A 20,441-nucleotide genomic window follows, 5' to 3' on the forward strand; every position below is an offset into this window, starting at 1 on the left:
GTGGAACCCGTCCCCCACGCTCCATGAGTGCTGTCCAAGGGGCAGACAGAGGAGGGAGGAGGCAGGGCCAGGACATGGGGTGGGGGTCCAGGGTGGGGGGCAGAAAGCGCTGGGAGGCAGTGCTGGGGGCAGATACTCTCCATCCCTTACCACGACCCGGTTATTTTTCTCCCAACCCTCCTACAAATACACAAACATGGAATTCCACAACAATAGCTATGGGGATTGATTAGCTAACTTTGTACTCGCCGCAGGGTAAACTCAGGGGTGCTCAGGTGCTCCAGAAATGGTCAGCAGAAGGGGTTGTCGAGCCAGGAGAAGGGGAGAGAGGGAGGGATGGAGCGGGACTTGCCAACCATCGCCCACTGCTGCGGCCCAGGTTGGCCCGGGTGCCTCCCACCCAGGGTCTTCCAGACGCAAGGACAAGCCGGTGCCTGGGAAGGCGGTGCAGCCTCACTCCCAGGGGGGCAGGGATTCAGACGGAGTGTCTGCTGGATGCCAGCTCTGAGACCGGCAGCAGCCGGTTCCTTAGCTTTTCTGCGTCTCCTTTTTTTCGTGCGTGAAAGGTCAGATCTCTCCGAGCTGTCGTGAAGAATAAACAAGGTAATGTTTGCAAAGTACTTAGCGTGACACCTGGCACGGAGGGAGCCCCTTCCTGGAGATCGTTATTAACACGAAATTGCCTCCCTGAGAACTGTCTTATCACAACGTTATGGAATAATTTCTTTGTCCCAAACTCACAGACTCGAAAAATCCTAACCTTGAAAAAGACCAAGAAAGAAAAGACAAGACCCACGCAGTAATGCTGTCTGACTTTGTTTTTACAGGAACCCTGGAAATTCACCCTGGAGAAGGCAAGACAGATGGTCAGGGAGTCTCCAACTCTGGTAAGCCCGCAGCAGGTAGAGGGCCAGCCGTCTCCCAGCCGTGGCCACCCGCCCCGGGCCCTCACTCCTCGGAGGCTGGGGCTGCTCTGGGGGCTGCAAGTAGGGGCGTGAGCTCCTTTCCCTCCCCGTCTCTTCTCTCTACAGCAACATTTCCTGGCCTCAGTACCACTGGCGCCCTGGGCTTCGTGGTCCTTTGTTGTGGGCGCCGTCCTGTGCGTAGTAGGCTGTTTACCAGCGTCTCTGTCCCCCCACCCACTGGGTGACAGCATCCCTATCCAGCCCTCCCCAGGCGTGACAACCAAAACTGTACCCTGACCTCCCGATGTCCTCTGACCCTCACGGAGACCTGCGCTCTCTCCAGTCAACCGTTTTGAAGGAGGCTGTGTGTCCTCCCATTCCTCCGCTTTCTAAATGTGTGACCTTAGACTGAGCCTCAGTTTTCCCATCAGTACGATGGGGACAGTAACAGTGTCCCTGTCCCCAAGCATGGGTGTGAGGACTAAGAGAGCTGATGTGTGTGAAGCACACAGTGTCATGCCCGGGACTTATCAAGCACCCTGTAGATACTACTCCAGTCATCACATGGCTATCCCTCTCCCTAATTTGTCCTCGTTGTGATAATACTTTGATTCGACAGAGAGAATGGTTAGTTCAAATGGGTTATCATGGAGTCAAGCATTTGACTTAGGCCCCGATTACAAATCAGCCCCAGGTGAAAAGGAAGCAAGAGAGTAGACCTGGAAAAAAGGGTGTGTCCCTCGGTGCCCAGCCCTGAGCGAGGCTGTGGTCCTCGGAGAGACAGGGAGACGGGAGGGCGGGGCGCCCGTCCTCGGCTCCGCCCTGCTGGCCGGCCCTTCACTCCCAGCATGCACTGCTGTGAAGGTTGGATTGGCTTGGCCTCGTGAAAATAAAGGGAAGGAATATCCCTTCCTGCTCAGCTTGCTGGACCTAGCAGATACACATAGGAGGATGCCCTATTAAATTTGAATTTCAGATAAATGGTAAATAATTATGTAGCATAAGCCTGTCCAGTGCAATACCCTATCAGGCAACACTACTCATGGCAGTGAGTGGGGGGCAGAGGCGGAGGAGATGTTTGGGTTTAGACATACAAGGCAGACGCATGTTTCATGACACTATGCAGGCACTCCTCCACGATCTATCAATCCATCGCCGTGTCCGCCTTGCTGATCATTATGTAATTCGGTGAATAATTCCCGTCCAACTGGAGCTAGTGTAGCTCATCTGCTCAAGCCATGGAACAAGAAATTGAAATGCCACTTGAAGCCCTTGACCGCCACTTCAGAATTCTAAGCGGAGCTGGAGAACATAATGCGATCCATCCTTTCTTCTTCTCTCCAGGCGTCTGAACACTTGTTCTCAGGACATTGTTTTCTTCTCGCGGCACAAACCGCCTTGGCATGAACTCAAAGGCTAATTAGGATTTTACAGTTTGCTATTTCTGTCACCAGAATTGCCAGCATAATTCACGGGCTAGGATCCCAATAATTTCTTGCAAGAAGCAAAAAAAAAAAAAGAAAACTCTACTGAACAATTCAACAATAATACACTCTCAAAAAAAAAAACCCTCCAATTTATTTACCCTCCAGACTAAAGCTCTCAAGGAAAAAAAAATAATCAAAAAATGCAAATAAGTGTTTCAGGAAAACAGCTCAGAGGATATGGGCGGCAGTGAATTCTCCGGGGCGGCTGAGAGCCGCAGACCTAGCCGGCATGCAGAGAGACGCTCACAGTAGGCCGCCTGTCTGGTCGGCACAGCCGGCGGCGGGCCATGCGACCCCAGACGGGAAAAGCGATGCACTGTCGGTGCTCCCGCAGGGAGCCCCACGCTCCCGAGCAGGTCTGCACCTGCCGGAGGCCCTTCGAGCCTCCGCAGGGCGACTTCCCTTGGCCTGGGCAGAGCGCTGGCCTCGAAGGGCTCCCAGAACCCGAGTCATGGGACCCCTTCCCTTCACGCTCACAAACACGCCTACAGAGCCGAGAGTGTGCCCTCAGGGTCGGCCCCGTGGCGCAGATGGGAGAACGGAGGGTCGGACAGGGGAAGTCACTGGCTCGCTCCACCCAGCGCGGGAGGGAGAAACCCACCGTTTACATCCAGGTTTAGCTACTTCCGAGGGCCCACCCTGCCTTCCCGCCGTGTCAGCAGCCCTCTCTTAGACCTCCTGGGCACTGAATTCCAGGCCGCACCTCTCCTATCTCGGGCTCTGGAGGTGCCCGAACCTCGCAGGGCGCAACCAGAGGTGCCACGCAGGGTGGCCCTGAACTGACACCTACCTACTCGATAGAATCTTCCAGAAAGCCTTTACCAGGGGCGTCGAGCCCATGGCCCATAGGCCACAAGCAGCCCAGGATGGCTATGAATGCAGCCTAACCCAAAATCGTACATTTACTCGAAACACTGTGAATTATTTTTTGTGATGACATGTCGCCCTGTATTTAACATGCGGCCCAAGACAACTCCTGTTCTCCCAGTGTGGCCCAGAGACGCCAAAAGGTCGGACACCCTGCGTCAACATTGCTGCCGTCCCAACGCCACCACCCCAGACCAAGTAAATCCAAGCAAAGTAACTCCCGACAACAGTTGAAGAGCACGTCACCGCGCAGAGATTCCGCTCAGGCTGGCTGGCTGTGGAGAGGAGTCACTGTCCGCCCTGACCCCCCCACCCCTTCACCGCCGTCCCCTTTACTCGACCCCCTGCTTGTTGTCCTGTGTTATCAGACCAAGGCCGTCAGACTCAAGTGCAGAAGCAGCTCAGACATCCCAGTGCCACCTGGCGTTGACCTCTGGTCTCAGAACGTGTCCACATTTCCAAACTGCCAGCACCGTGGGGGCGCATCTCATGCTGGCATGCATTCATTTTACGGCGTGTCCACGGTCCCCATCTCTACCGGTTACCAGGCCTCCGGACTCCACCTTCCGATCACCCCTCCTTTTCACCACCGTCCCCACCCCCCTTCCTGCCTTACTTCCGTGGTTCCCAGCCAGAGGCCACGCGGTCCTCTCCCAGGGACACTCAGCAATGTCGGGAGACTTTTTCGGGCTGCTGGCCTCTAGTGGCTGCACACCAGATACGCTGCTACCAGCCTACCATGCCCAAGACAGCCCACAGCTAAGAGTTACTTGGCCCCAAAGGGCAAAAAAAAAAAAAAAAAAGCTGAGGTTAGAAACCCTGGGATCAGGCCTCCGGGTCTGCAGCTGCCAACGGGCCTGGAGGTTAACCCTGAGGTTAGCTCGGGTCCCCGGCACCTGCTGGTGGCAGTCGGCAGCGTCTCTCCCTTCACCGATACACGGTCACCCCTAACTTAGTCTGCCCTGTCGTGTTTTCCTTTCCTCTGGGGGAAGCAGCGTAGAGGCACTGCTTAGCCAAAGGCCGGGCTTCTCACGTGTCGCAGAGCTGGAGAGGCTTAGGAAACCGCAGTCCCTCCGCTCTCCGCCTGCGCTGTCCTCTGCCCCATCCCGGGGTGGGGGGGACCATCCTGGCTGCTGCTTCCCATCCGTCTAACGGGAGGGAATGGTTTTACTGGAAACATCCTTCATGTTCAAGTCCTTTTCCAACGCACTGGAGTGTAGTGAGGAAGAGGAATTTGGTTGTCTGCGTAGATCAGCCCGAAGTGGGCCGGGCCCTTGGGGAAGGACGGGGGGCGGTGGCACGCAGGGGAAGGTGGGAATGCTGGTGGCAGGGCGGGAGGGAGGGGCTGCCCTCCGGAGGGGGGAGGAGCCTGAACCAGAGGGGGGAGGAGCCTGAACCCAGGCTCAGGTTGGAGCCAGTACGCAGTGTGGGGCCAGGCATGAGAGGTGAATTTAGTTGACTGGGGTGGCCCAGGTTCTGGAGAAAGGGGGATTCCGAAATCCCAGCTCTGGAGCCAGCAGGAAAGGGAGGGCCTCTGGAAACTGGGGAGCCATTCCTTGAGCTAAACAACTCTTTTTGTTCTTTTGTTTCCCCTCCAGAAGCATCCCAGAAGCAGTTCGGACATTTGTTCACTCCCGTTCTTGACCAAGATCTGCCAGGAGATTAAATCGTATGTATTCGACCTCTACCCTTCCGACTACTGCCCGGGGGGCAGCTCTGGTTGCCCCTGTTTCTAATGACCAACACCACCTTCAAGGGGGCAAAGCATCTCCCTGAAAGGGAAGGTGCTCCCTGCTCGCGACTCATACGGAACCCAGAGGACAAATGAGCTCCAACCAAATTCCTTTAGAAACATACCCAATACCGGTATCTTTGGGTATCTTTGCACCTCGAGACCTGCCTTCCTCGCAAGGCAGGGACACAGGCTGCGGGCGAAGCCGTGTCTCCCACCCACCGAGGACCCGGGAGACCCACCATCCAGGTGTGCTGGGCCACACCTGTTCTTCGGGGACACCCACATTCTTGGCTCCTGGGCGATGCTGTCTCCTGAGCCACTTAGTGTCTCTGAGTCTCTGTTTCCCCATGCCTACATTTAAGGTGCATGATAAATCAGGGCTGCCCCTCAGAATCACTCGGAAATGATTTTAACACAGGCTGCTTGGCCTGGGACCTAGTGGGGGCGTGCCGCATTTCTCTGGGCCACCGTGGTCTCGGTCCCACCTCCCCACCCCCCACCCCCCCATCCCAGAGCTCACTCACGTTCTATCCCGGGGCCAGTCTGTGGCAGCTGCAGGTCCATGTGATGCTCCCCACATCGCGCTCTGTCGCTGCGGGGCAGTCCCTGGGAGCACACCGTCCGCTCCGGGGCCTGTGGCTTTCCTCCTTGCTCTTCGGGAGGCAGGCCCTGTCTGTCAGGTGAGCCGATTTTAGCCCGGCCTCGTTCTCACTCTGACGGCCTGCGGGTGACAGCGCCCAGAGGCAGGGCAGGCTGCGGGGCTGCATGAGTCTCCTAGGGTCGCTGCAGTCAAACACACAACCCGGCTGGCTGAGAACAGCAGAAGTGCGTTCCCTCCCCGTCCTGGAGGCCGCAGGCCCCTCTGAGATGCCCCTGAGGCTCTGGGTCTCATCCTTCCCTGCCCCTTCGCCTCTGCCGGTGGCCGTCAACCCTCGGTGTCCCCGGCTGCATCCCTACAGCCTCTGCCTCCAACTCCGTACGGCCATCTTCGCTTCTAGGAGGACGCCAGCCATATTGGACTAGGGCCCATTCTAACGACCTCATCCTAACGTGATAACATCTGCAAAACCCTCTGTGTAAATAAGGCCATATTCACAGGCACTAGGAGTTAGAGCTTCAACGTAGCTCGTCGGTGAACACAGTTCAGCCAAGACAGAGTCACGTGTCCCGCATTCCGCCGCCCTTCCTCCCCTGAGCTCCGCAGAACCTAATCCACTGCACACCACCCGTCTGCCGTGGACGTTTCTCGCGAGAGGGGGAGGGAGGCTTCTGGCCTGCGTGCAGAGCCTCTTAGGGATCCAAGAGCTGAAGAACTTTGCCTGGTTCATGGGCCACATCAGCTCCTGCAAACCAGCTGTGAGCAGTGCTGGCCTGGGTCCCATAAAGGGGCAGCACCTGTTTTCATGAATGGGGGTGGATGCAGAGAGCAAGCACCAGGACATGGGGGCAAGGGGCGGTGGGAAGTACCGGACAGAAAGTGGATGCAGGGGGGCAGAGATGCATCCAGCTCCCTGGGCCCCGATCGCTTCCTCATGCCCAGCTTTCATGGAAGGGAGGCCCCTGGCCCCTCCCTGCTGAGAGCTTCACTGGGTGTTGGACATCAAACGTGGACCCACAGCACCCAATGCGACGACTCTTCAATGGAACCTCCTTTGCAAGGCTGATTTCCAGAGCATCTGAGGCAGGGAATTTTCCTGGCCCAATGTAGAAGGGAAATGCTTCTTTCAGGAAAAAGCAAAAGCAGCATATTTTCTTCTTCCTAAAACTCGTTGTGGTTCAAGTCTAATCTGCACCAGGTCAGCTTTATTCAGTGCTCTGTGGTTGACGAAGCACATTCAACTGCAGCCTCGTTTTTGTCCTGCAAAACCACCCGTGGCTCCGCATCCATGATGATAACCGAAAGGTACCTGGCACTGTCCTCGCCGCAGGGACTTTTGTCAGTGCAGCCCTGTAGGGCAGCCCCCAGTGTCGTCCCATTTTCTGGAGAGGTGAAACCACGTGCCCAAGGTCACAGAGCTAGTCAAGGATACCTCTGCTGTCCGAGTCCAGCAGCCAGGTCCCAAGGGTCAGGCTCAGAGACGCCACATTGTCTGTCCCTCGACTCTCGGCCCCACTTTTAGGTGAGCAAGAGGGCTCTGGCACTGGAAACGCCTGGCCCACCGGCACAGTCAGCAGGTGGCAGAGACGGACATACCGTGTCTTCTCCTGACGAATCCTTCCGTGAAATCCCCTCCGGCAGCAATGCCCGGCCTGTCCTGTGCCCCTCCCTGCCCCCATCGTGTCTGGTCTAAAGGCCTTCAAAACACATTGGAGGGGTCCCCACCGGTGGGAAGCTTTCCAGCTCCCAGCCTAACTGTAGGCACTCGGCCCCCACGGTACTCCAGGCTCACCGGCGCTGGTCTCCCTGCCCTGCTCTGTCGCTGCGCCCCCAGCTCTGGGGGCGTGAAGATACCATTTCTTAGTAAACCTTTTATCCCTAGTTCCTGCCACTGTGCTTAGCACTTAGTAGGGACTCGGTGAATAAACGGGGAAATAAATAGAGAGAAGGCATTACTTCACTGGAAAAAAAAAGGTATGTAGGATACCAGATTCCCACCACAGGGCAATCAAGTTTTCGGTTTTTGTTGCTGTTTTGTTTTGATCAGAACTCACAGTGCCTACACCCTGCCTGTTCTTTTTAATCTTCGCCTGAGGGTAGGTTTCATTGATTTTAGAAAGAGAGGAAGGCGGGTAGAGAGAGAACATTGAGGTGAGAGAGAAACATCAGTTGGTTGCCTCTCAGGGGATCAAACTCGCAGCTAAGTCCGTGGCCTGATGGGGCATGGAACCCATCATCTTCTGGTGTACGGGACAACGCTCCAACCAGCTGAGCCACCTGGCCTGGGCACACTGTCCGTGTTTGATTGTAACCATGCTAAATCAGGAGGGTCCCCTCTTAACAACCTATTCTTCTTGTTTACTTTCCAAACGCATACGCCTACACATGTATTATGTCACATAAATACAAACAGAACCTCCTATCTTATGCCTCAAGATCCTCAGCCTAAGTTTCAAGAGCAGAGTTTTAAGAAATGACTTGCATCACGGAATGGTGTATGAAATGGCCCAAGATCAACCGCGAGTGCTGAGCCCGCTGACGGGACCCAAACTCGGTCGCCCTCCCAGGGGAATCTCAACAACGGGCCCCGCGCCCATGAAAGCCTCGGTTCAGCGACCTGCCTTCCCGCCGGGGGCGAGTCAAGTGGCAGAGCGGGAAGAGCTCCGCGGGCGGAGAGCAGAGATGGGCCAAGTTTGCCTGGTGCTCCTTATTTTATTTTTAGAATGGGCTTCTGTCGTGTCAACGCCAAACAGCCACGTCTGAAAATGTCTGAGTTTGCTTTCACAGTTTCCCTCTTTGCCTCGGCTCACCAGGTGTTTTGTTTTCTCTCCTGCAGGAGCATAGAGAATTCCGTGCCGTTCAAGGATGCTGACGCAGACAAACACAGCCCGTTCCCAGTGAGTATGGCTGATGGCAACCAGATGGCCGCAGGCTCCTGCCGCTCTTCCCACAAGTCTCCTTGATAAGACGGCGCGGAATCCCACTTGAGTGCATTTGTAATCTGACAGTACACCGTTTCACAGTGTTTATGGGCTTTGTGGCATCGTAATAACGCGTAGACCACCGAGGCGGGTCTTAGGCCTGGGTCTGGGTTTCCTGAGGCCATTCATAGCTGGAAACCTCCATGGGGATTGAAATTATCCAGAAAGGTGTTGGGAATTACTCTGGAAATTCTTACACCTACTTCAAGTAACCCTTTTCAAAGTGAGTGTGAGTGTGTGAGAGAGAGCGTGCAGCTGGGCACGTTTGATGTAGAGCTGTCAGGGCATCGGGACGCCCTCTGTGAAAGCAACAAGCCCCAAACGTGTCCCAGAGCCCGAAGCTGCCGAGGTCTCGGACCGCCCGCCTGGGGACAGGGAACTGAGAGCATTGCCTGACATTGTCATGACTCCTGATTCTTTAAGTCAGACGGGCCTGACATGTAATAAGTCCACGTAATTAACCAGTTTAGCTAGAGATTTTTAATTATCCAGTAAAATGATTAATCGTTTGAGCAAATAAACTAATCGATGAAAGCCCCACAAGACTGGTGACTGGCACAGAAAGCTCAGGGAGTTGGATGGTCCTATAGGTGGTGGGCATGCACAGAGACATGTGTGCTCAGACACACATATGTACACATGTGCGTGCATAACCACATGTGTGTGCAACGTGCCTGCGTGCATACATATTCACACATGTGCATCCCCCATGCACCCACATACAGGCACACACCCAGCAGTGTGTACACACACGTTCACACACACTCACATATGCACACACTGCCCCCTGCTGTTGGCCCTGGTGCTATGGCACGTTTCACCCCCACCCCCATTGTATTTTATCATCATCCCCTCAGCGTCCTTAGCGATCGCCAGTGTTCCTGAGCTGTGTTCGGGTTACAGACGGCCGAGGCCAGTCCCCCAGGCAGCTCTGACCGCCCCTCCCCGTGAAGGTCCGGCAGGACTGACCCTTCTCCCGTGCTCCTGGGTTTCAGACTCTGCGCGGCTACCACTGGCGGGGACGGGACTGCAACGACAGCGACGAGAGGGCGTACCCGGGCAGGAGGTAAGCGTCTCTGCCGGCCACTGGCCCAGAAAACTGCCTTCTGAAAGGAGGCAGGAAGCATCACCCCTTTCCCCAGCCCTGGGGGTTCACCCTCCCAGAGAGAAGGGCCCCCATCCCGCCTGATTAAGGCAAAGCTCGGTGAAACAAGAACATCCTTTTTCCGCCAAAGACTCCCGAGCACCCGCGGACCGCCAGCCCTGCTGCACCCTGCTGGGCGCTGAGCAGAAGGGCAACTGGCCGCCTCCTCCTCCGTGGAGCTTACAGTCTAGTGGGAGGAACGGCTCGCCCTGGGCGTCTTCCCAGCCACCTGCCCGAGGCTCACACGGGGGAACAGTCACCCCTCCCGCCAGGACTTAGGGGAGGGCCCCAGTGAGTGACAACCACAACACATTCTAGTCCTGGGCTGCTGTTTAGCCAATCACTCCTCTCCCTTCAAAACACTGGACACGTCACCTTCTCTGTGACCACGGTGCCAAAGCACCCAGGTGTCAGGGACTCGAGGGGCGCCGTTTTAATGGCGTCAGCTACCCCAATAAAGCGGACTGCAGGTTCCTCTAGTCCGCCCATTGGCGCTGGCCCACAGCAAAGCAGTGAGGGGACAGCGTCAACCGTGAGAAGGCGGGGTCGGGCCGGCATTTCCAGGCAATGCCCCTCATCGGGATAATGGCCGAAGGGCCAAGCAGAGGTTCCAAATGCCACAGCAGGACAGCCTGCTGTCTCTCAGTGACACTCTAGGTAGAGCTCATGGGGCATTCACCCACGGAGCTGACGGTGCTGGGGGACAAGCATGTGTGTCAAAGACCAATGCTGACATTTTCTCCCCAGACCCGACAACTGGGACGCGCACCGGGACTCCAACTGCAACGGCATCTGGGTAAGCGCGTGCACTTAAACCTGGGCCTGCCCTCCCGAGACCCCGCTCCTTATCTGTGTTTGTCACGTCTGAGGAAGAGGACGACGGGCCAAAGCTGTGCTGTCCTCACAGGAGGTGGGGCCCCTGCTGTCAGAGCCCCTCCCCGTAAGCCTTGCCGAGGGCCACCCACACCTCACCTCCTCGTCCTCTCGGAACAGTCTGAAATTAAATGGAGAGCAGCATCAGCAAAGCTTCACAGCGACCCAAATGTCTGCTAGAGCGAAGCGAGGGCTGTCACCGTGTCATTGCAGCCGCTTTCCTTCAGGTTCTTGGGGCGAGTCAGGCAGTGTGGACCGTGCGCTGTACTGACCGCACCGTGGGGCGTCCAGCTCTGGGGGCCCAGGCCCCTGGGAGTGATGGGTTTGCCGTGTCCGGACAGAGACAGGGGATTGGAGGGGGAAAGCCCACCAAACACGCAGGTGAGGACAGTGGTGGCTGAGGACCCAGGTTTCCTGGGGCCTAGAGCTTATGTGATGAGAGGGGTCCTCAACACCCAGTTACAGATATACCATCAAGTGTAGACTAAACCGGTGATTAGAACAATGAAAAAAATTCTAACCAGTTACTGGAGCCTGAGAAATGCAGGCCCTTTCTTTGGAGATCTCTTTCCGGATTTCTCACAAATGGTTATGTGGAAATTATGTCCCAAAGGCAGCCTGGCTTCTCCTCTCCACCCAGAACACTCTGTGGCTCCCAGCTGCTCCCAGCACCCTCAGAAGCAGGGATTGTGCTAAGAGGAGCCCTGATGCTTAAGATTCCCCGGCTTCGAGATAAATGGCCTCTGAAGAGTTGCCTCAGGGATCTGCTCGGATGACTTGGGGAACATTTCTAAATATTTCCCTGTCTCTAGGACACTGACGGTCCATGGCGTCTGGGGTGTGGTAAAAAAGGACAGATTGCACCCTAGGCCTCCCCACCCTCCAGTTGCACTGTCTTTTCATGAGGAGGAGAAGGCATGTCCGCGAGATCTTATGGTGCCAAGACCCCCAAGGCAGCTCTTGTTCCGGTAAACTCCAGCTAAAGTGTCACGTTAGAGGACAGAGGGGGTTGATGGGTGTGTGAGGCTGCTATCCTTGTTCCGTGGCCCCGTCCCTGCTTCTGACATGCCGTGCCACCTGGGTAAGGACAGCTGGCAGGAGACGGTGCTCGACCGATGGAAATCCTCCAGGAGCACAGGGACCAAGGCAGTCACGGCAGAAAGACCTTCACACCCGCCCCTTCTCACAGAGGGAGAGCGACTCACAGGCTCTCGAAATCATACACTCAGAGGGGCTTTTACAGCCATCCAGCCTACTACTTCCCGAACAGCTTCCCCAGGACCCCAGTGCTGAGGTGATGCTAACAGGTGCGGGGGGAGGGGTCTGCAGTCCCGTTCAGGGAGCACTGGGCTGGAGACACCTGGACAGTTCCGTCTGCTCCTGGACTCCTCAGCACGCCTGGTGCTGTAACGTGCATCGGAGCCCCCAAGACCACCGAGCACTTTTGTCTCAGAATGAATACAACGGTCACTATCTAGTGGTGCGCCAGTGCTCTCCAGACTACAGTGTGGCAAGCAACAGAAAACAGAAAACAAAAATATGCGTGTATATCCATATATATCTGAAAGCTTTCCCTTAGAGTCACCCAGACTCTGCTGTAACCTCCCAAGGGCCAGCCGCCCCACCGGGGACAGCCTCTGCGTGGGGTGTGCAGAAGCCCTTCGGTCACGCCAACTCGGGCCCCCTCACAGACCCGCCCTCACGGTCAGGTGTCTCTGCGTCGGCATGGTGACATCTGGGTGGGATGATTCTTGATTGTTGGCGCTGCCTCGTAAACTGCAGGCTGTCCCACAGCATCTCTGCTCTACCTGCCAGGTGCCAGTAGCTCCCTCCCCCTTCCCCGCCATTGCAACAACCAAAATTTTGTGTAGGCAGTGCCAAATGTCCCTTGGGGTGGGGGTGGGGGGCAAAATCAGCCCTATGGCGGGCCGCAGCTCTAGGAGTATCAATGCTTGTCATTGGAGACCAGCTCCGTAAAGCCGGACTCACTTGCGCGGAGGGTGGCTGTGCGGGAGGAAGGACGCGAGAGACTTCGCAGGGTTTATCTACTGATTTGTTTCTGTACCTGTAGGGCCATTTGGGGGGGGGATTTAGTGTGTCTGTGTCATAAATTCAAAAACAAACCGCTAATCCCATCATTTCTCCTGTACAGGGTGTTGATCCAAAAGATGGGATTCCCTATGAGAAGAAATTCTGCGAAGGTAGGAGCTGTCAAAGCCCATTTGGCTATTACAACGGGGTGTTTTCTTCTGGTCTGAGTCAAACGGAAGGGAATAGACCACCCAAGCAAGGAAGGGCCTGATGCCACAACCTAAACTTGGCCAATTTGCATTTCTTTCCCTGACAAATCCGAAGGAGATATGAAAAAGATTCTAGAGGAAGGAGGCAAAAATCTAGAGAAAGCGAAACTGACTTTGTTTGTTTCCCTTATCTGAGAATCAGGAGCTTGAATGATAACGTTAGAAAAAGCCGCAGCATAAGAAAACAGAGTAACTGAAATCCAGCACTTCTCCAAATAAGAAAATAAATGGAGGGGATTGTTTTTAATCTTTTCTGTGTTTTACACGGCAAGCTCAGATGTCTGGGCTTGAACTGATGGAGTCCCTGTGCCATCCGGTTAAAGACACCGGGATGACTCACGGGAAACCTCCAAGCGGCAGCCATTGGGGTTCCCAAAAGGAGCTGAGCCGAAGCTCTGCATTCTAAATGCCTAAATGCCTCAGACATCCGGGCTCCCGGGGCTGTTAGGAAAAACCTATTACCGCCCACATATCACTGGAAAGGTGCTGCAGAGATGCCCAAATAAGAACCTGTGGTAGCATCACCGTTCTGTGTTTAGGCAATAGTTTTCCCTCACATTTAAAGCATTTCATTCATTCACTCAAGCATGCGTTCGTTCAACAGGTATTTGCTGAATGTCTATTTCTATGAAGTACCAAGAGCTGTCCTTGGCTTTGAGTTTTCATGAGCAAACATGATACAGTCCTTGCCCCCAGTCGACTTAAGGTATAATAAGGACAGTTAAGCTCTCAGAGGGGCAGAAGGGCAGGAAGGAGGCCGAAAATATAAAGACCCAACCCATAGTTACGAGTTTAGGAGTGCTTGTTGGATGAATTAAAGAATAAATGCACCAATAAACTGGTGAATAAATAAACTCCAATCTAAGTGAAATCCTGGCACAAGGCTCTGGGGACACTGTGGGAAGCCTGTTGAATTCCCCACATCCCAACCCCTGCCGGATGTCCTGGGCCTTCTCTGTCACCATTCGTGTGGCCAGGTACTGTCACAGAGGCCCCAGACAGGAAGCAGCTGAAGTGGGGCTGATGGCCCTCTGGGGTGGGGGTAGGGGGCAGGAGGGTGCCCCCTATGGGGGGGGCTGGTTGGAGATGGAGGAAGGAAGCTTCCTCTCTGATTCTGGGAGGCGTCAATGCATTCTTCCAGGACCTTAAGGGATTTGGAAGAGCGCAGGCATCACCCATGGGTGGATGATTTGTGCAGGTGGGCCCCAGAGTCACAGATTACGTGATTCTTAACCTCCAAACACAGCGGGCTGCACGGAGACCTTCATTTCTCCACCTCACCCTTGATCAGTCAGGGTCGCCCATCCAGTGCTTTTTTGTATATGAGTATCCGGATTAAGAGCTTTAAGGGTCATGATGTCTTTAATAAGTCAAAATTGCTCCATGAGATCAGTAATTCTTAAAGTGAATTATCACAGAAATTAGTATGTTTTCCAAGAAGCAATTTCCAGAACCAAACTGTGGGGCATGTTTCTGAGTTCACAGGAAGTTCTGACCCATTTGTTCATCCATCATTCCCTCGGGATAGCTCACGGCAGTTTGTGTTATGAGCTAGGAAACACACCTTCACCGGCACAGCCTAGCTCGCAATCTCCATGGCCTAGGAATCTCATCTGGCTCCGAAATGCTATGCCCCCCACCCCCACCCCGCAACACGCAAAAGGTGGCCGTGCCTCACTGCTACAATGCTCTGGGCACGGAACACGCGCCAGGGTATCTGCTCCCCTGACCACTCAGTCTGGAGGTGTCAGACCACCTGGGAGCATAAATAATGCAGGTCCATTGTGCCACCCAGGTTCCCAGCCCAGGGGCATCGTTCTGCTGGGAGACTCGGCCGGGGCTCACTTTCACATCCCTCCTGAGTGGATCACAGCCTCGAAGATGTCCCTGGTAAGTCGCGTCGGCAGCGACCACCCTGACGCGCTGGCCCGTGGGTTTGTTTCCCCTTGCTCTCTCTACACATGACAGGTGTGAAGTTCCCTGCTCAGTAAAGTCTGCCGGGAAGGGCACATCCTTTCCAGTTCAGTTCCGTTTCGGACAACGTGGTAAGAAATGGGGGGGGGGGGGGGGGCGGCGTCAGCGTAACAGGCTCAGCACAGGAGCCAGCACGTCCATCCGAGAGGGCAACGGTGCCCCTGCCTGGCGGAAAGGACACTACGGCCCATGGGAAAGCGTTGTCCTACAGCACCTCTGGGTGCGGTTCCCTTGCACCTCTCCTAGAAAGGCGAAACTCTGATCCAGAGACACTGAAGTACAGAAATCACCGATTCTCTGTTGACCCCTTCTTCTCAGACTGAAGAAATCCGACGTGAACCTAGGTAAACCCTCCCTGAACCTCTCCCACGCCCCCAGACCCGGCAAACATAGACCTTCCCGTGCAGAATGAGCAAGCCCAGAAATACCTGGGCGTGTAAAAAAACACTCACGATCTCAAAAGGAGAGTGTTTGCTTGAAAACACTTGCTGTAGGGAAAGAGTGACATTTTGTAAAATATTAAGTTCAGATTCTCAGCAACAGTCGAGAGTCCATTGTAGCCATGCAAAGAGAATGCTGTAAGATCACGGAAGACCCCTTTTAGCAGAAACAGTGACTACCCGCGTGAGAACGCAGTGGCACTCCTGGCCAGCCCTCGGTAGTGCACAACACAAAAAACTGAAGGGCAAGCCAGCCAGCCAGCTGGGAGAATTCTGGAACTCGCAGAAGAGGCATGCGGGTGGGTCCTGGGATGGAACGGGAAACCAGGAAGGAGAGAACACCGGGCAGAGGGGAAACGGCGACCAAACAGATAATAAAAGGCAACTTTCTTGAGTCGAGGCCGTCTTTGTCTTCAACCCTGCACCCCACTGAGCGCCGGGCCCAAGCGTACGACAGCCTCTCTCTCCATCACGTCCTGCCTTTTCTTTTTATTCCAAGGGGGAGGGAAAATCTTGCGATCGTTCTGCCCAGCAGACAACTAACCAGGGTACAGATGTGGAGGAGAACTCCTCTCGGCACCAGACACATCTCTTAACTCTACGTTTCAGAAAACCGTGGCGCGGCCTCTGTAGAGCCCTGAGGACGGAAGAGTGGGTCGGACACGCGGCCCAGGCGTTCTCGTACGCGAGGGCCGCAGAAACGCCTGCTCGGGCTGCCAGAGACTCGGAAGACCTACCAGGTGTACGTCTCCCTGAGATGAAAGTGTTTCAAGAAGTATTCCGGTTCTCTCTGAACATGGTACCATGCCTCGCGGGCACCTGTGAGGTGTGTTGAGCTCAGCTGCCTCCTGTGTTGGCCGCACAGCTTTAAATACTTGGAGCACATGTACACAACCGATCTCCAAACACTAGCCCAGGACCTACTGTGTGCCGAGCCCGGGGACAGGGGCTAATGACACAGGGGTGACGGGGTGGGAAAAGCCCAGGTCCTCAGGGAGCCTCAGGCCTGTGGGGAATACAGACAAGCAAACGGCAGCTCCCGGTGAGACCACGCACGTGCGTTTGCCCCGAAAAGCCAAAGGTGCCTCTGCAAACGCAGTGCCATCGCTAAGGAAGCCACAGCCTCGGGCCCCGCCGGCACAGCCCTTTCTGTCCCGTTCCTGCCGTCGTCCTCCGGTGACGCAGCGTGGCACCCTGGAGGCCTGCTGACAGTCGATTAGATTAGGGCTGTGCTCATTTGGAAAGATGCTTGTAATTCGATAAAGGGGACCTGGTGGGTCCCCAGAAGCAAGAGCCTCTTACCCTGCTGGGGGCCGGCGGGCCGTCCCGCCCTCTCCCCCTTGGAGCCTCTCGCCAATGGCCGTCCTCAGCCAGCAGGCTCCCAGTGAGCTGCCCCAGCCCCCAGAGGACCTCAATTTCAAAACAGTGCGAAGGAAAAGAAAGAACAATCCAAACATGCTCTCACACTGTCTTTTTCCCCTTTCTTTGGAAAAACAATCGCTGCTTGAATCAAATTGAAAAGATAAATCTGACAAAGAAAGGGAGGTAGAGGGACCCTCAAGGCCCGAGACAGGCACCGCCCTCCTGCCTCTGTCCCCATCTGCTCCACGATTATTTCCAAAATATTAAAGACCGCATTTCACGACACCAGCGCTGGATGACAGGGTGGGGGAGCGGTGAGGGGGGACAGTTTCCCACGTGTTTATCTCGCCAGCAAAGGCGGTCAGTCGCCTGCCCTGTGATAACATCTCAGCATGACCCTGGCAGGCGGCTGTCTGCAGGGCAGGCAGTGGGCATAGACGGAAATCTGTGCTGTGTCAAGGACAAAACGAACCCTTAACCTGGCTGCCGAGAATGCACGCTCGCCCGAGAGCACGAGGCTGCTCCGGTCTTTCAAGTCCTCCCGCGCTTCGTTCCTCAGTTTGAGAGGATTTCGTGGACGGGGTTTGGAGACTGCTGGCCTGCAGACAACGTGGCACGTGAGCATCCACGCTCCCGCCCTGTCCATCTCTAACTGGCCCCTGAACTCATCAGTGCGCGTACATCTTCCATTAAGCAGAAATTTCTGGTTGATTTTCATCGTGCATGTAAAATATGGAAATTTATCTCACCTAATTTCGTATGAAATTTTTAAGATGAGGGAAGGTTGTGGGTTAGGACAACAGGGCAAAAATGGTCCTCCAACAGCTTGTGAGCCGGTGGGTTACAGGCACTCAGCACTAAGAAGAGGAACCTGAACCCTCACTGCGTCTCATTTATTCTGTGTGAAGAGAGAGCCGTGTTCGCCGTGGTCAATCCTTTCCTCCGACAGTGATCAGGCCACAAGAGACAGAACGTTTCTCTCTGCTCTTTCCCTGTTCGGGGGCACATGGCAGGTGGCCTGTGGCCTCAAGTCCTGATCCATCCATGCCCCGCTGCTCCTGCCCGAGGTGAACCCGTGGGTGTCTTACCTGCCAGCGAAGCAGGATGCGCTGATGGACTCATTCTTCTGGAAACATCAATGATCTTAGCCCTCACTGCCGCCTGAGAGAATTAAAAAGACAAACCCTCGGTATTATGAAAAACTATAAGAGGCAATTATTTTAAGCTCCATGCTTCTGAAGGGCATTTGTTATAAGTGCCCACAGGCCTGCTCCCCAGCACGACGGGTGGAGACAGCCACGTGGGCAGGCAGCAGGACCCACTAACACCTGTGCTACCCAGTGTGTGTGCAAGACTGGAGGTCAGTCGCCTGCCCCCTACATAATTGTATCTATTGCTCCCCTCTCCCTCGAGTTCCCCAGCCACAAAAGGGGTCCCCTGGGACTAACTTATCACAGGGGAACACTTAGTATCTCAGCTCCGCTGGAAACGAGGAAAGAGGAAATTCCGACATTTAAAAATCATTTTGGATGGCGGGAAGTGATTGCTATGCACCATTCATTGGTTCGTTCACCTGCCTAATTCCCTCCAAGACATTCCTTGGAGGTGGTGAAAGGGACAGAGGGTAACCATCTCGGCCCTTACCAAGTGCCTGGGGTCGAGACTGGCTTCTGTATGATTTCCTGAAGATTTACTACTCAAGGCAACGGCTGCAGGATTGGTCGGATGGATGAGCCATCCGTAATTCCTGGAGGAAAATCAGGGGCATCATTATGAAACACAAGGTCCAACAATTCCAGGGGCAGAAACTGAGATCAGCATCCCTGAGCCACGAATGCGAGGGCCGAAGGGTGAAGAGCCCAACGCAAAGGAAGTCGGGAAGGAGCAGAGAGGCCCTGGTCTCCCGCCAGGAACACGGTGCGAGCCGGAAGGAAGGCCGAGCAGGTCACTCCTCCTTAGGAGACCGGACCCGAGCAAGCAGGGGACAGGCTCAGCCGTCGGGACAGAGAGTCCCCAAACTCAGTGACTTCAGATGGAAGCGTGCTTTCCTCTCGTAGTCATCTCGAGGAAGGCAGCCCAGGGCTTGGAGGACAGATAGACCACCGCCAACTTGCAGCTGCCACCTTTGGGTCCCAGGTGGCTGCTCCCGCTCTTACCACCTGCCACCCGTGGGGAAGGAAAAGGGCTACCCTGTGGGAGAACTTGGCACAGGGGTGGCACACAGCATACCCACACACGCCATTGTTCTGAACCGAGTCACATGGCCACCCCCCGCTGCAGCAGGGCAGCAGGGCCGCGGATGCAGTCCCTGGGTGGACGGCCCGTGCCCAGCCGACACTGCGGGACCCCCAGCACCGAAGGCAGAGACGATAGGTAAGAACAGGCAGCGCGGCCCTGGATGTGGAAAGCAGTGTCTAACCTCAAGGAGCCTCACATCTAGTTGGGAAGAGAGACACACAAACTCACAGTTTTAATAATAATACTACGCAATAACACCACGTCTTTACCAACAGCTAGGCGTTGCACTTAGTATTATCTCATTGAATACGGAAATGGCCCTACTGTGCGTACTTTACAGATGCCTCGGAGAGGTTAGCTGGCTTACCCCAGACAGTGCAGTTAAACAAGGAGCCCAGAGGCAAAGCGAGTCTGGGCAACCCCAGAGCAGAGGTCAGCAACAGCCCGTAGGCCAGATGCACCCCTCCACCTGCTTTTGTAAATAAAGTTTTATTGGAATGCAGCGTGCTCCCTTACTCACACACTGTCTACGGTTGCTCTCCCACTACAAGGGCAGGGCTGAACGGTCATAACAGGGAGGAGGCAGGGACCCTGGCCAGAGGCTGTGGCAGTGACCCAGGGCTGAGACATGTGCGAGTCAGGAGAACAGAAGCAGCTGGGGGTTGTGACAGCTTCTCGGCGTGAGATGAAAGGCGCAGGAGGAAGAAAATGCGACCATTTTACACGAGCGAGGGATTGGGGTGCAGGAGCCATGTTTAGGCCCCAGTCACTGCTTCCCATCTCCTTACCTCTGGAGTCCACGGGGGGCCTCGGGCTCCTTCCGGAGCCAAATTCCAGACACTAACTCTCAAAAACAAGAAAAACCACCTCGCCCCAGAAAACGGCAGCCCACCTGCTTCAGAAACAACCCAAGCTTCACAAAACCAGATGAAGGCGTGTGGAGTCAGCCTTACTGCCACGCCCCCTACTGGCCTGTGTCCGGCACTCCAAGGAGTCACTTCTGTTTGTGAAGGAACTTGTTTCAAAGGCCCCACAACAGAATCGACGCGAGATTATCTCTGTAAGAGCAGGACATTTTAAGCTCCTGTTTTCTCCCTTTCATGAATTTGGTTGGAGTTCCCCAGTCGCTCCGCAAATGATGATGAAAGGAACCGAGTTTGGTCGAGCCCAACTGTGCCGTGCATTTTCATTTGGCGCGGGGCGGCTAGATGCATGCGTCTCTCCACTCACTCATTGAATAAATAAATTATGGGGTTAGAGCTCGAAGAATAAATAATAGAACAGGGGAAAGGGGGAAACTAGGAGGAGCGGACAAGGTAACAGAATAATAAAAAAAGCTCTTTTCAGGCAAAATGATGAAAGGTGATTACCTGCCATACAGTCCGCTGTATCTTTGCCGATCATGTTTGGCTATAATTCTTTATTTGACTATTTCTTCACTCCCTCATAAGGTTTTGAACGGGCACAGGGTCAAAGATGAAATGCTCTGCCTTTTCCCTGAAAACGACTTGTTTAGCTCAAGCTGAAGTTCACATGT

At 54.9% G+C, this 20,441-nt stretch overlaps 1 protein-coding gene across 1 annotated transcript in view; it reads left to right on the top strand.

Annotated features, from left to right (window-relative positions):
• Positions 1-20,441, top strand: part of AOAH (acyloxyacyl hydrolase) — a 126,413-nt gene that overhangs the window by 42,623 nt on the left and 63,349 nt on the right. The window contains exons 5-11 of the mRNA XM_036010406.1: positions 828-887; positions 4,858-4,928; positions 8,429-8,489; positions 9,569-9,639; positions 10,465-10,513; positions 12,743-12,791; positions 14,686-14,780. Coding sequence (XP_035866299.1) covers positions 828-887; positions 4,858-4,928; positions 8,429-8,489; positions 9,569-9,639; positions 10,465-10,513; positions 12,743-12,791; positions 14,686-14,780 — 456 coding nt within the window. The remainder of the gene's footprint in view (positions 1-827; positions 888-4,857; positions 4,929-8,428; positions 8,490-9,568; positions 9,640-10,464; positions 10,514-12,742; positions 12,792-14,685; positions 14,781-20,441) is intronic.

This window comes from Phyllostomus discolor, chromosome 10 (assembly GCF_004126475.2).
Source record: "Phyllostomus discolor isolate MPI-MPIP mPhyDis1 chromosome 10, mPhyDis1.pri.v3, whole genome shotgun sequence".
NCBI classification, from domain to species: domain Eukaryota; kingdom Metazoa; phylum Chordata; class Mammalia; order Chiroptera; family Phyllostomidae; genus Phyllostomus; species Phyllostomus discolor.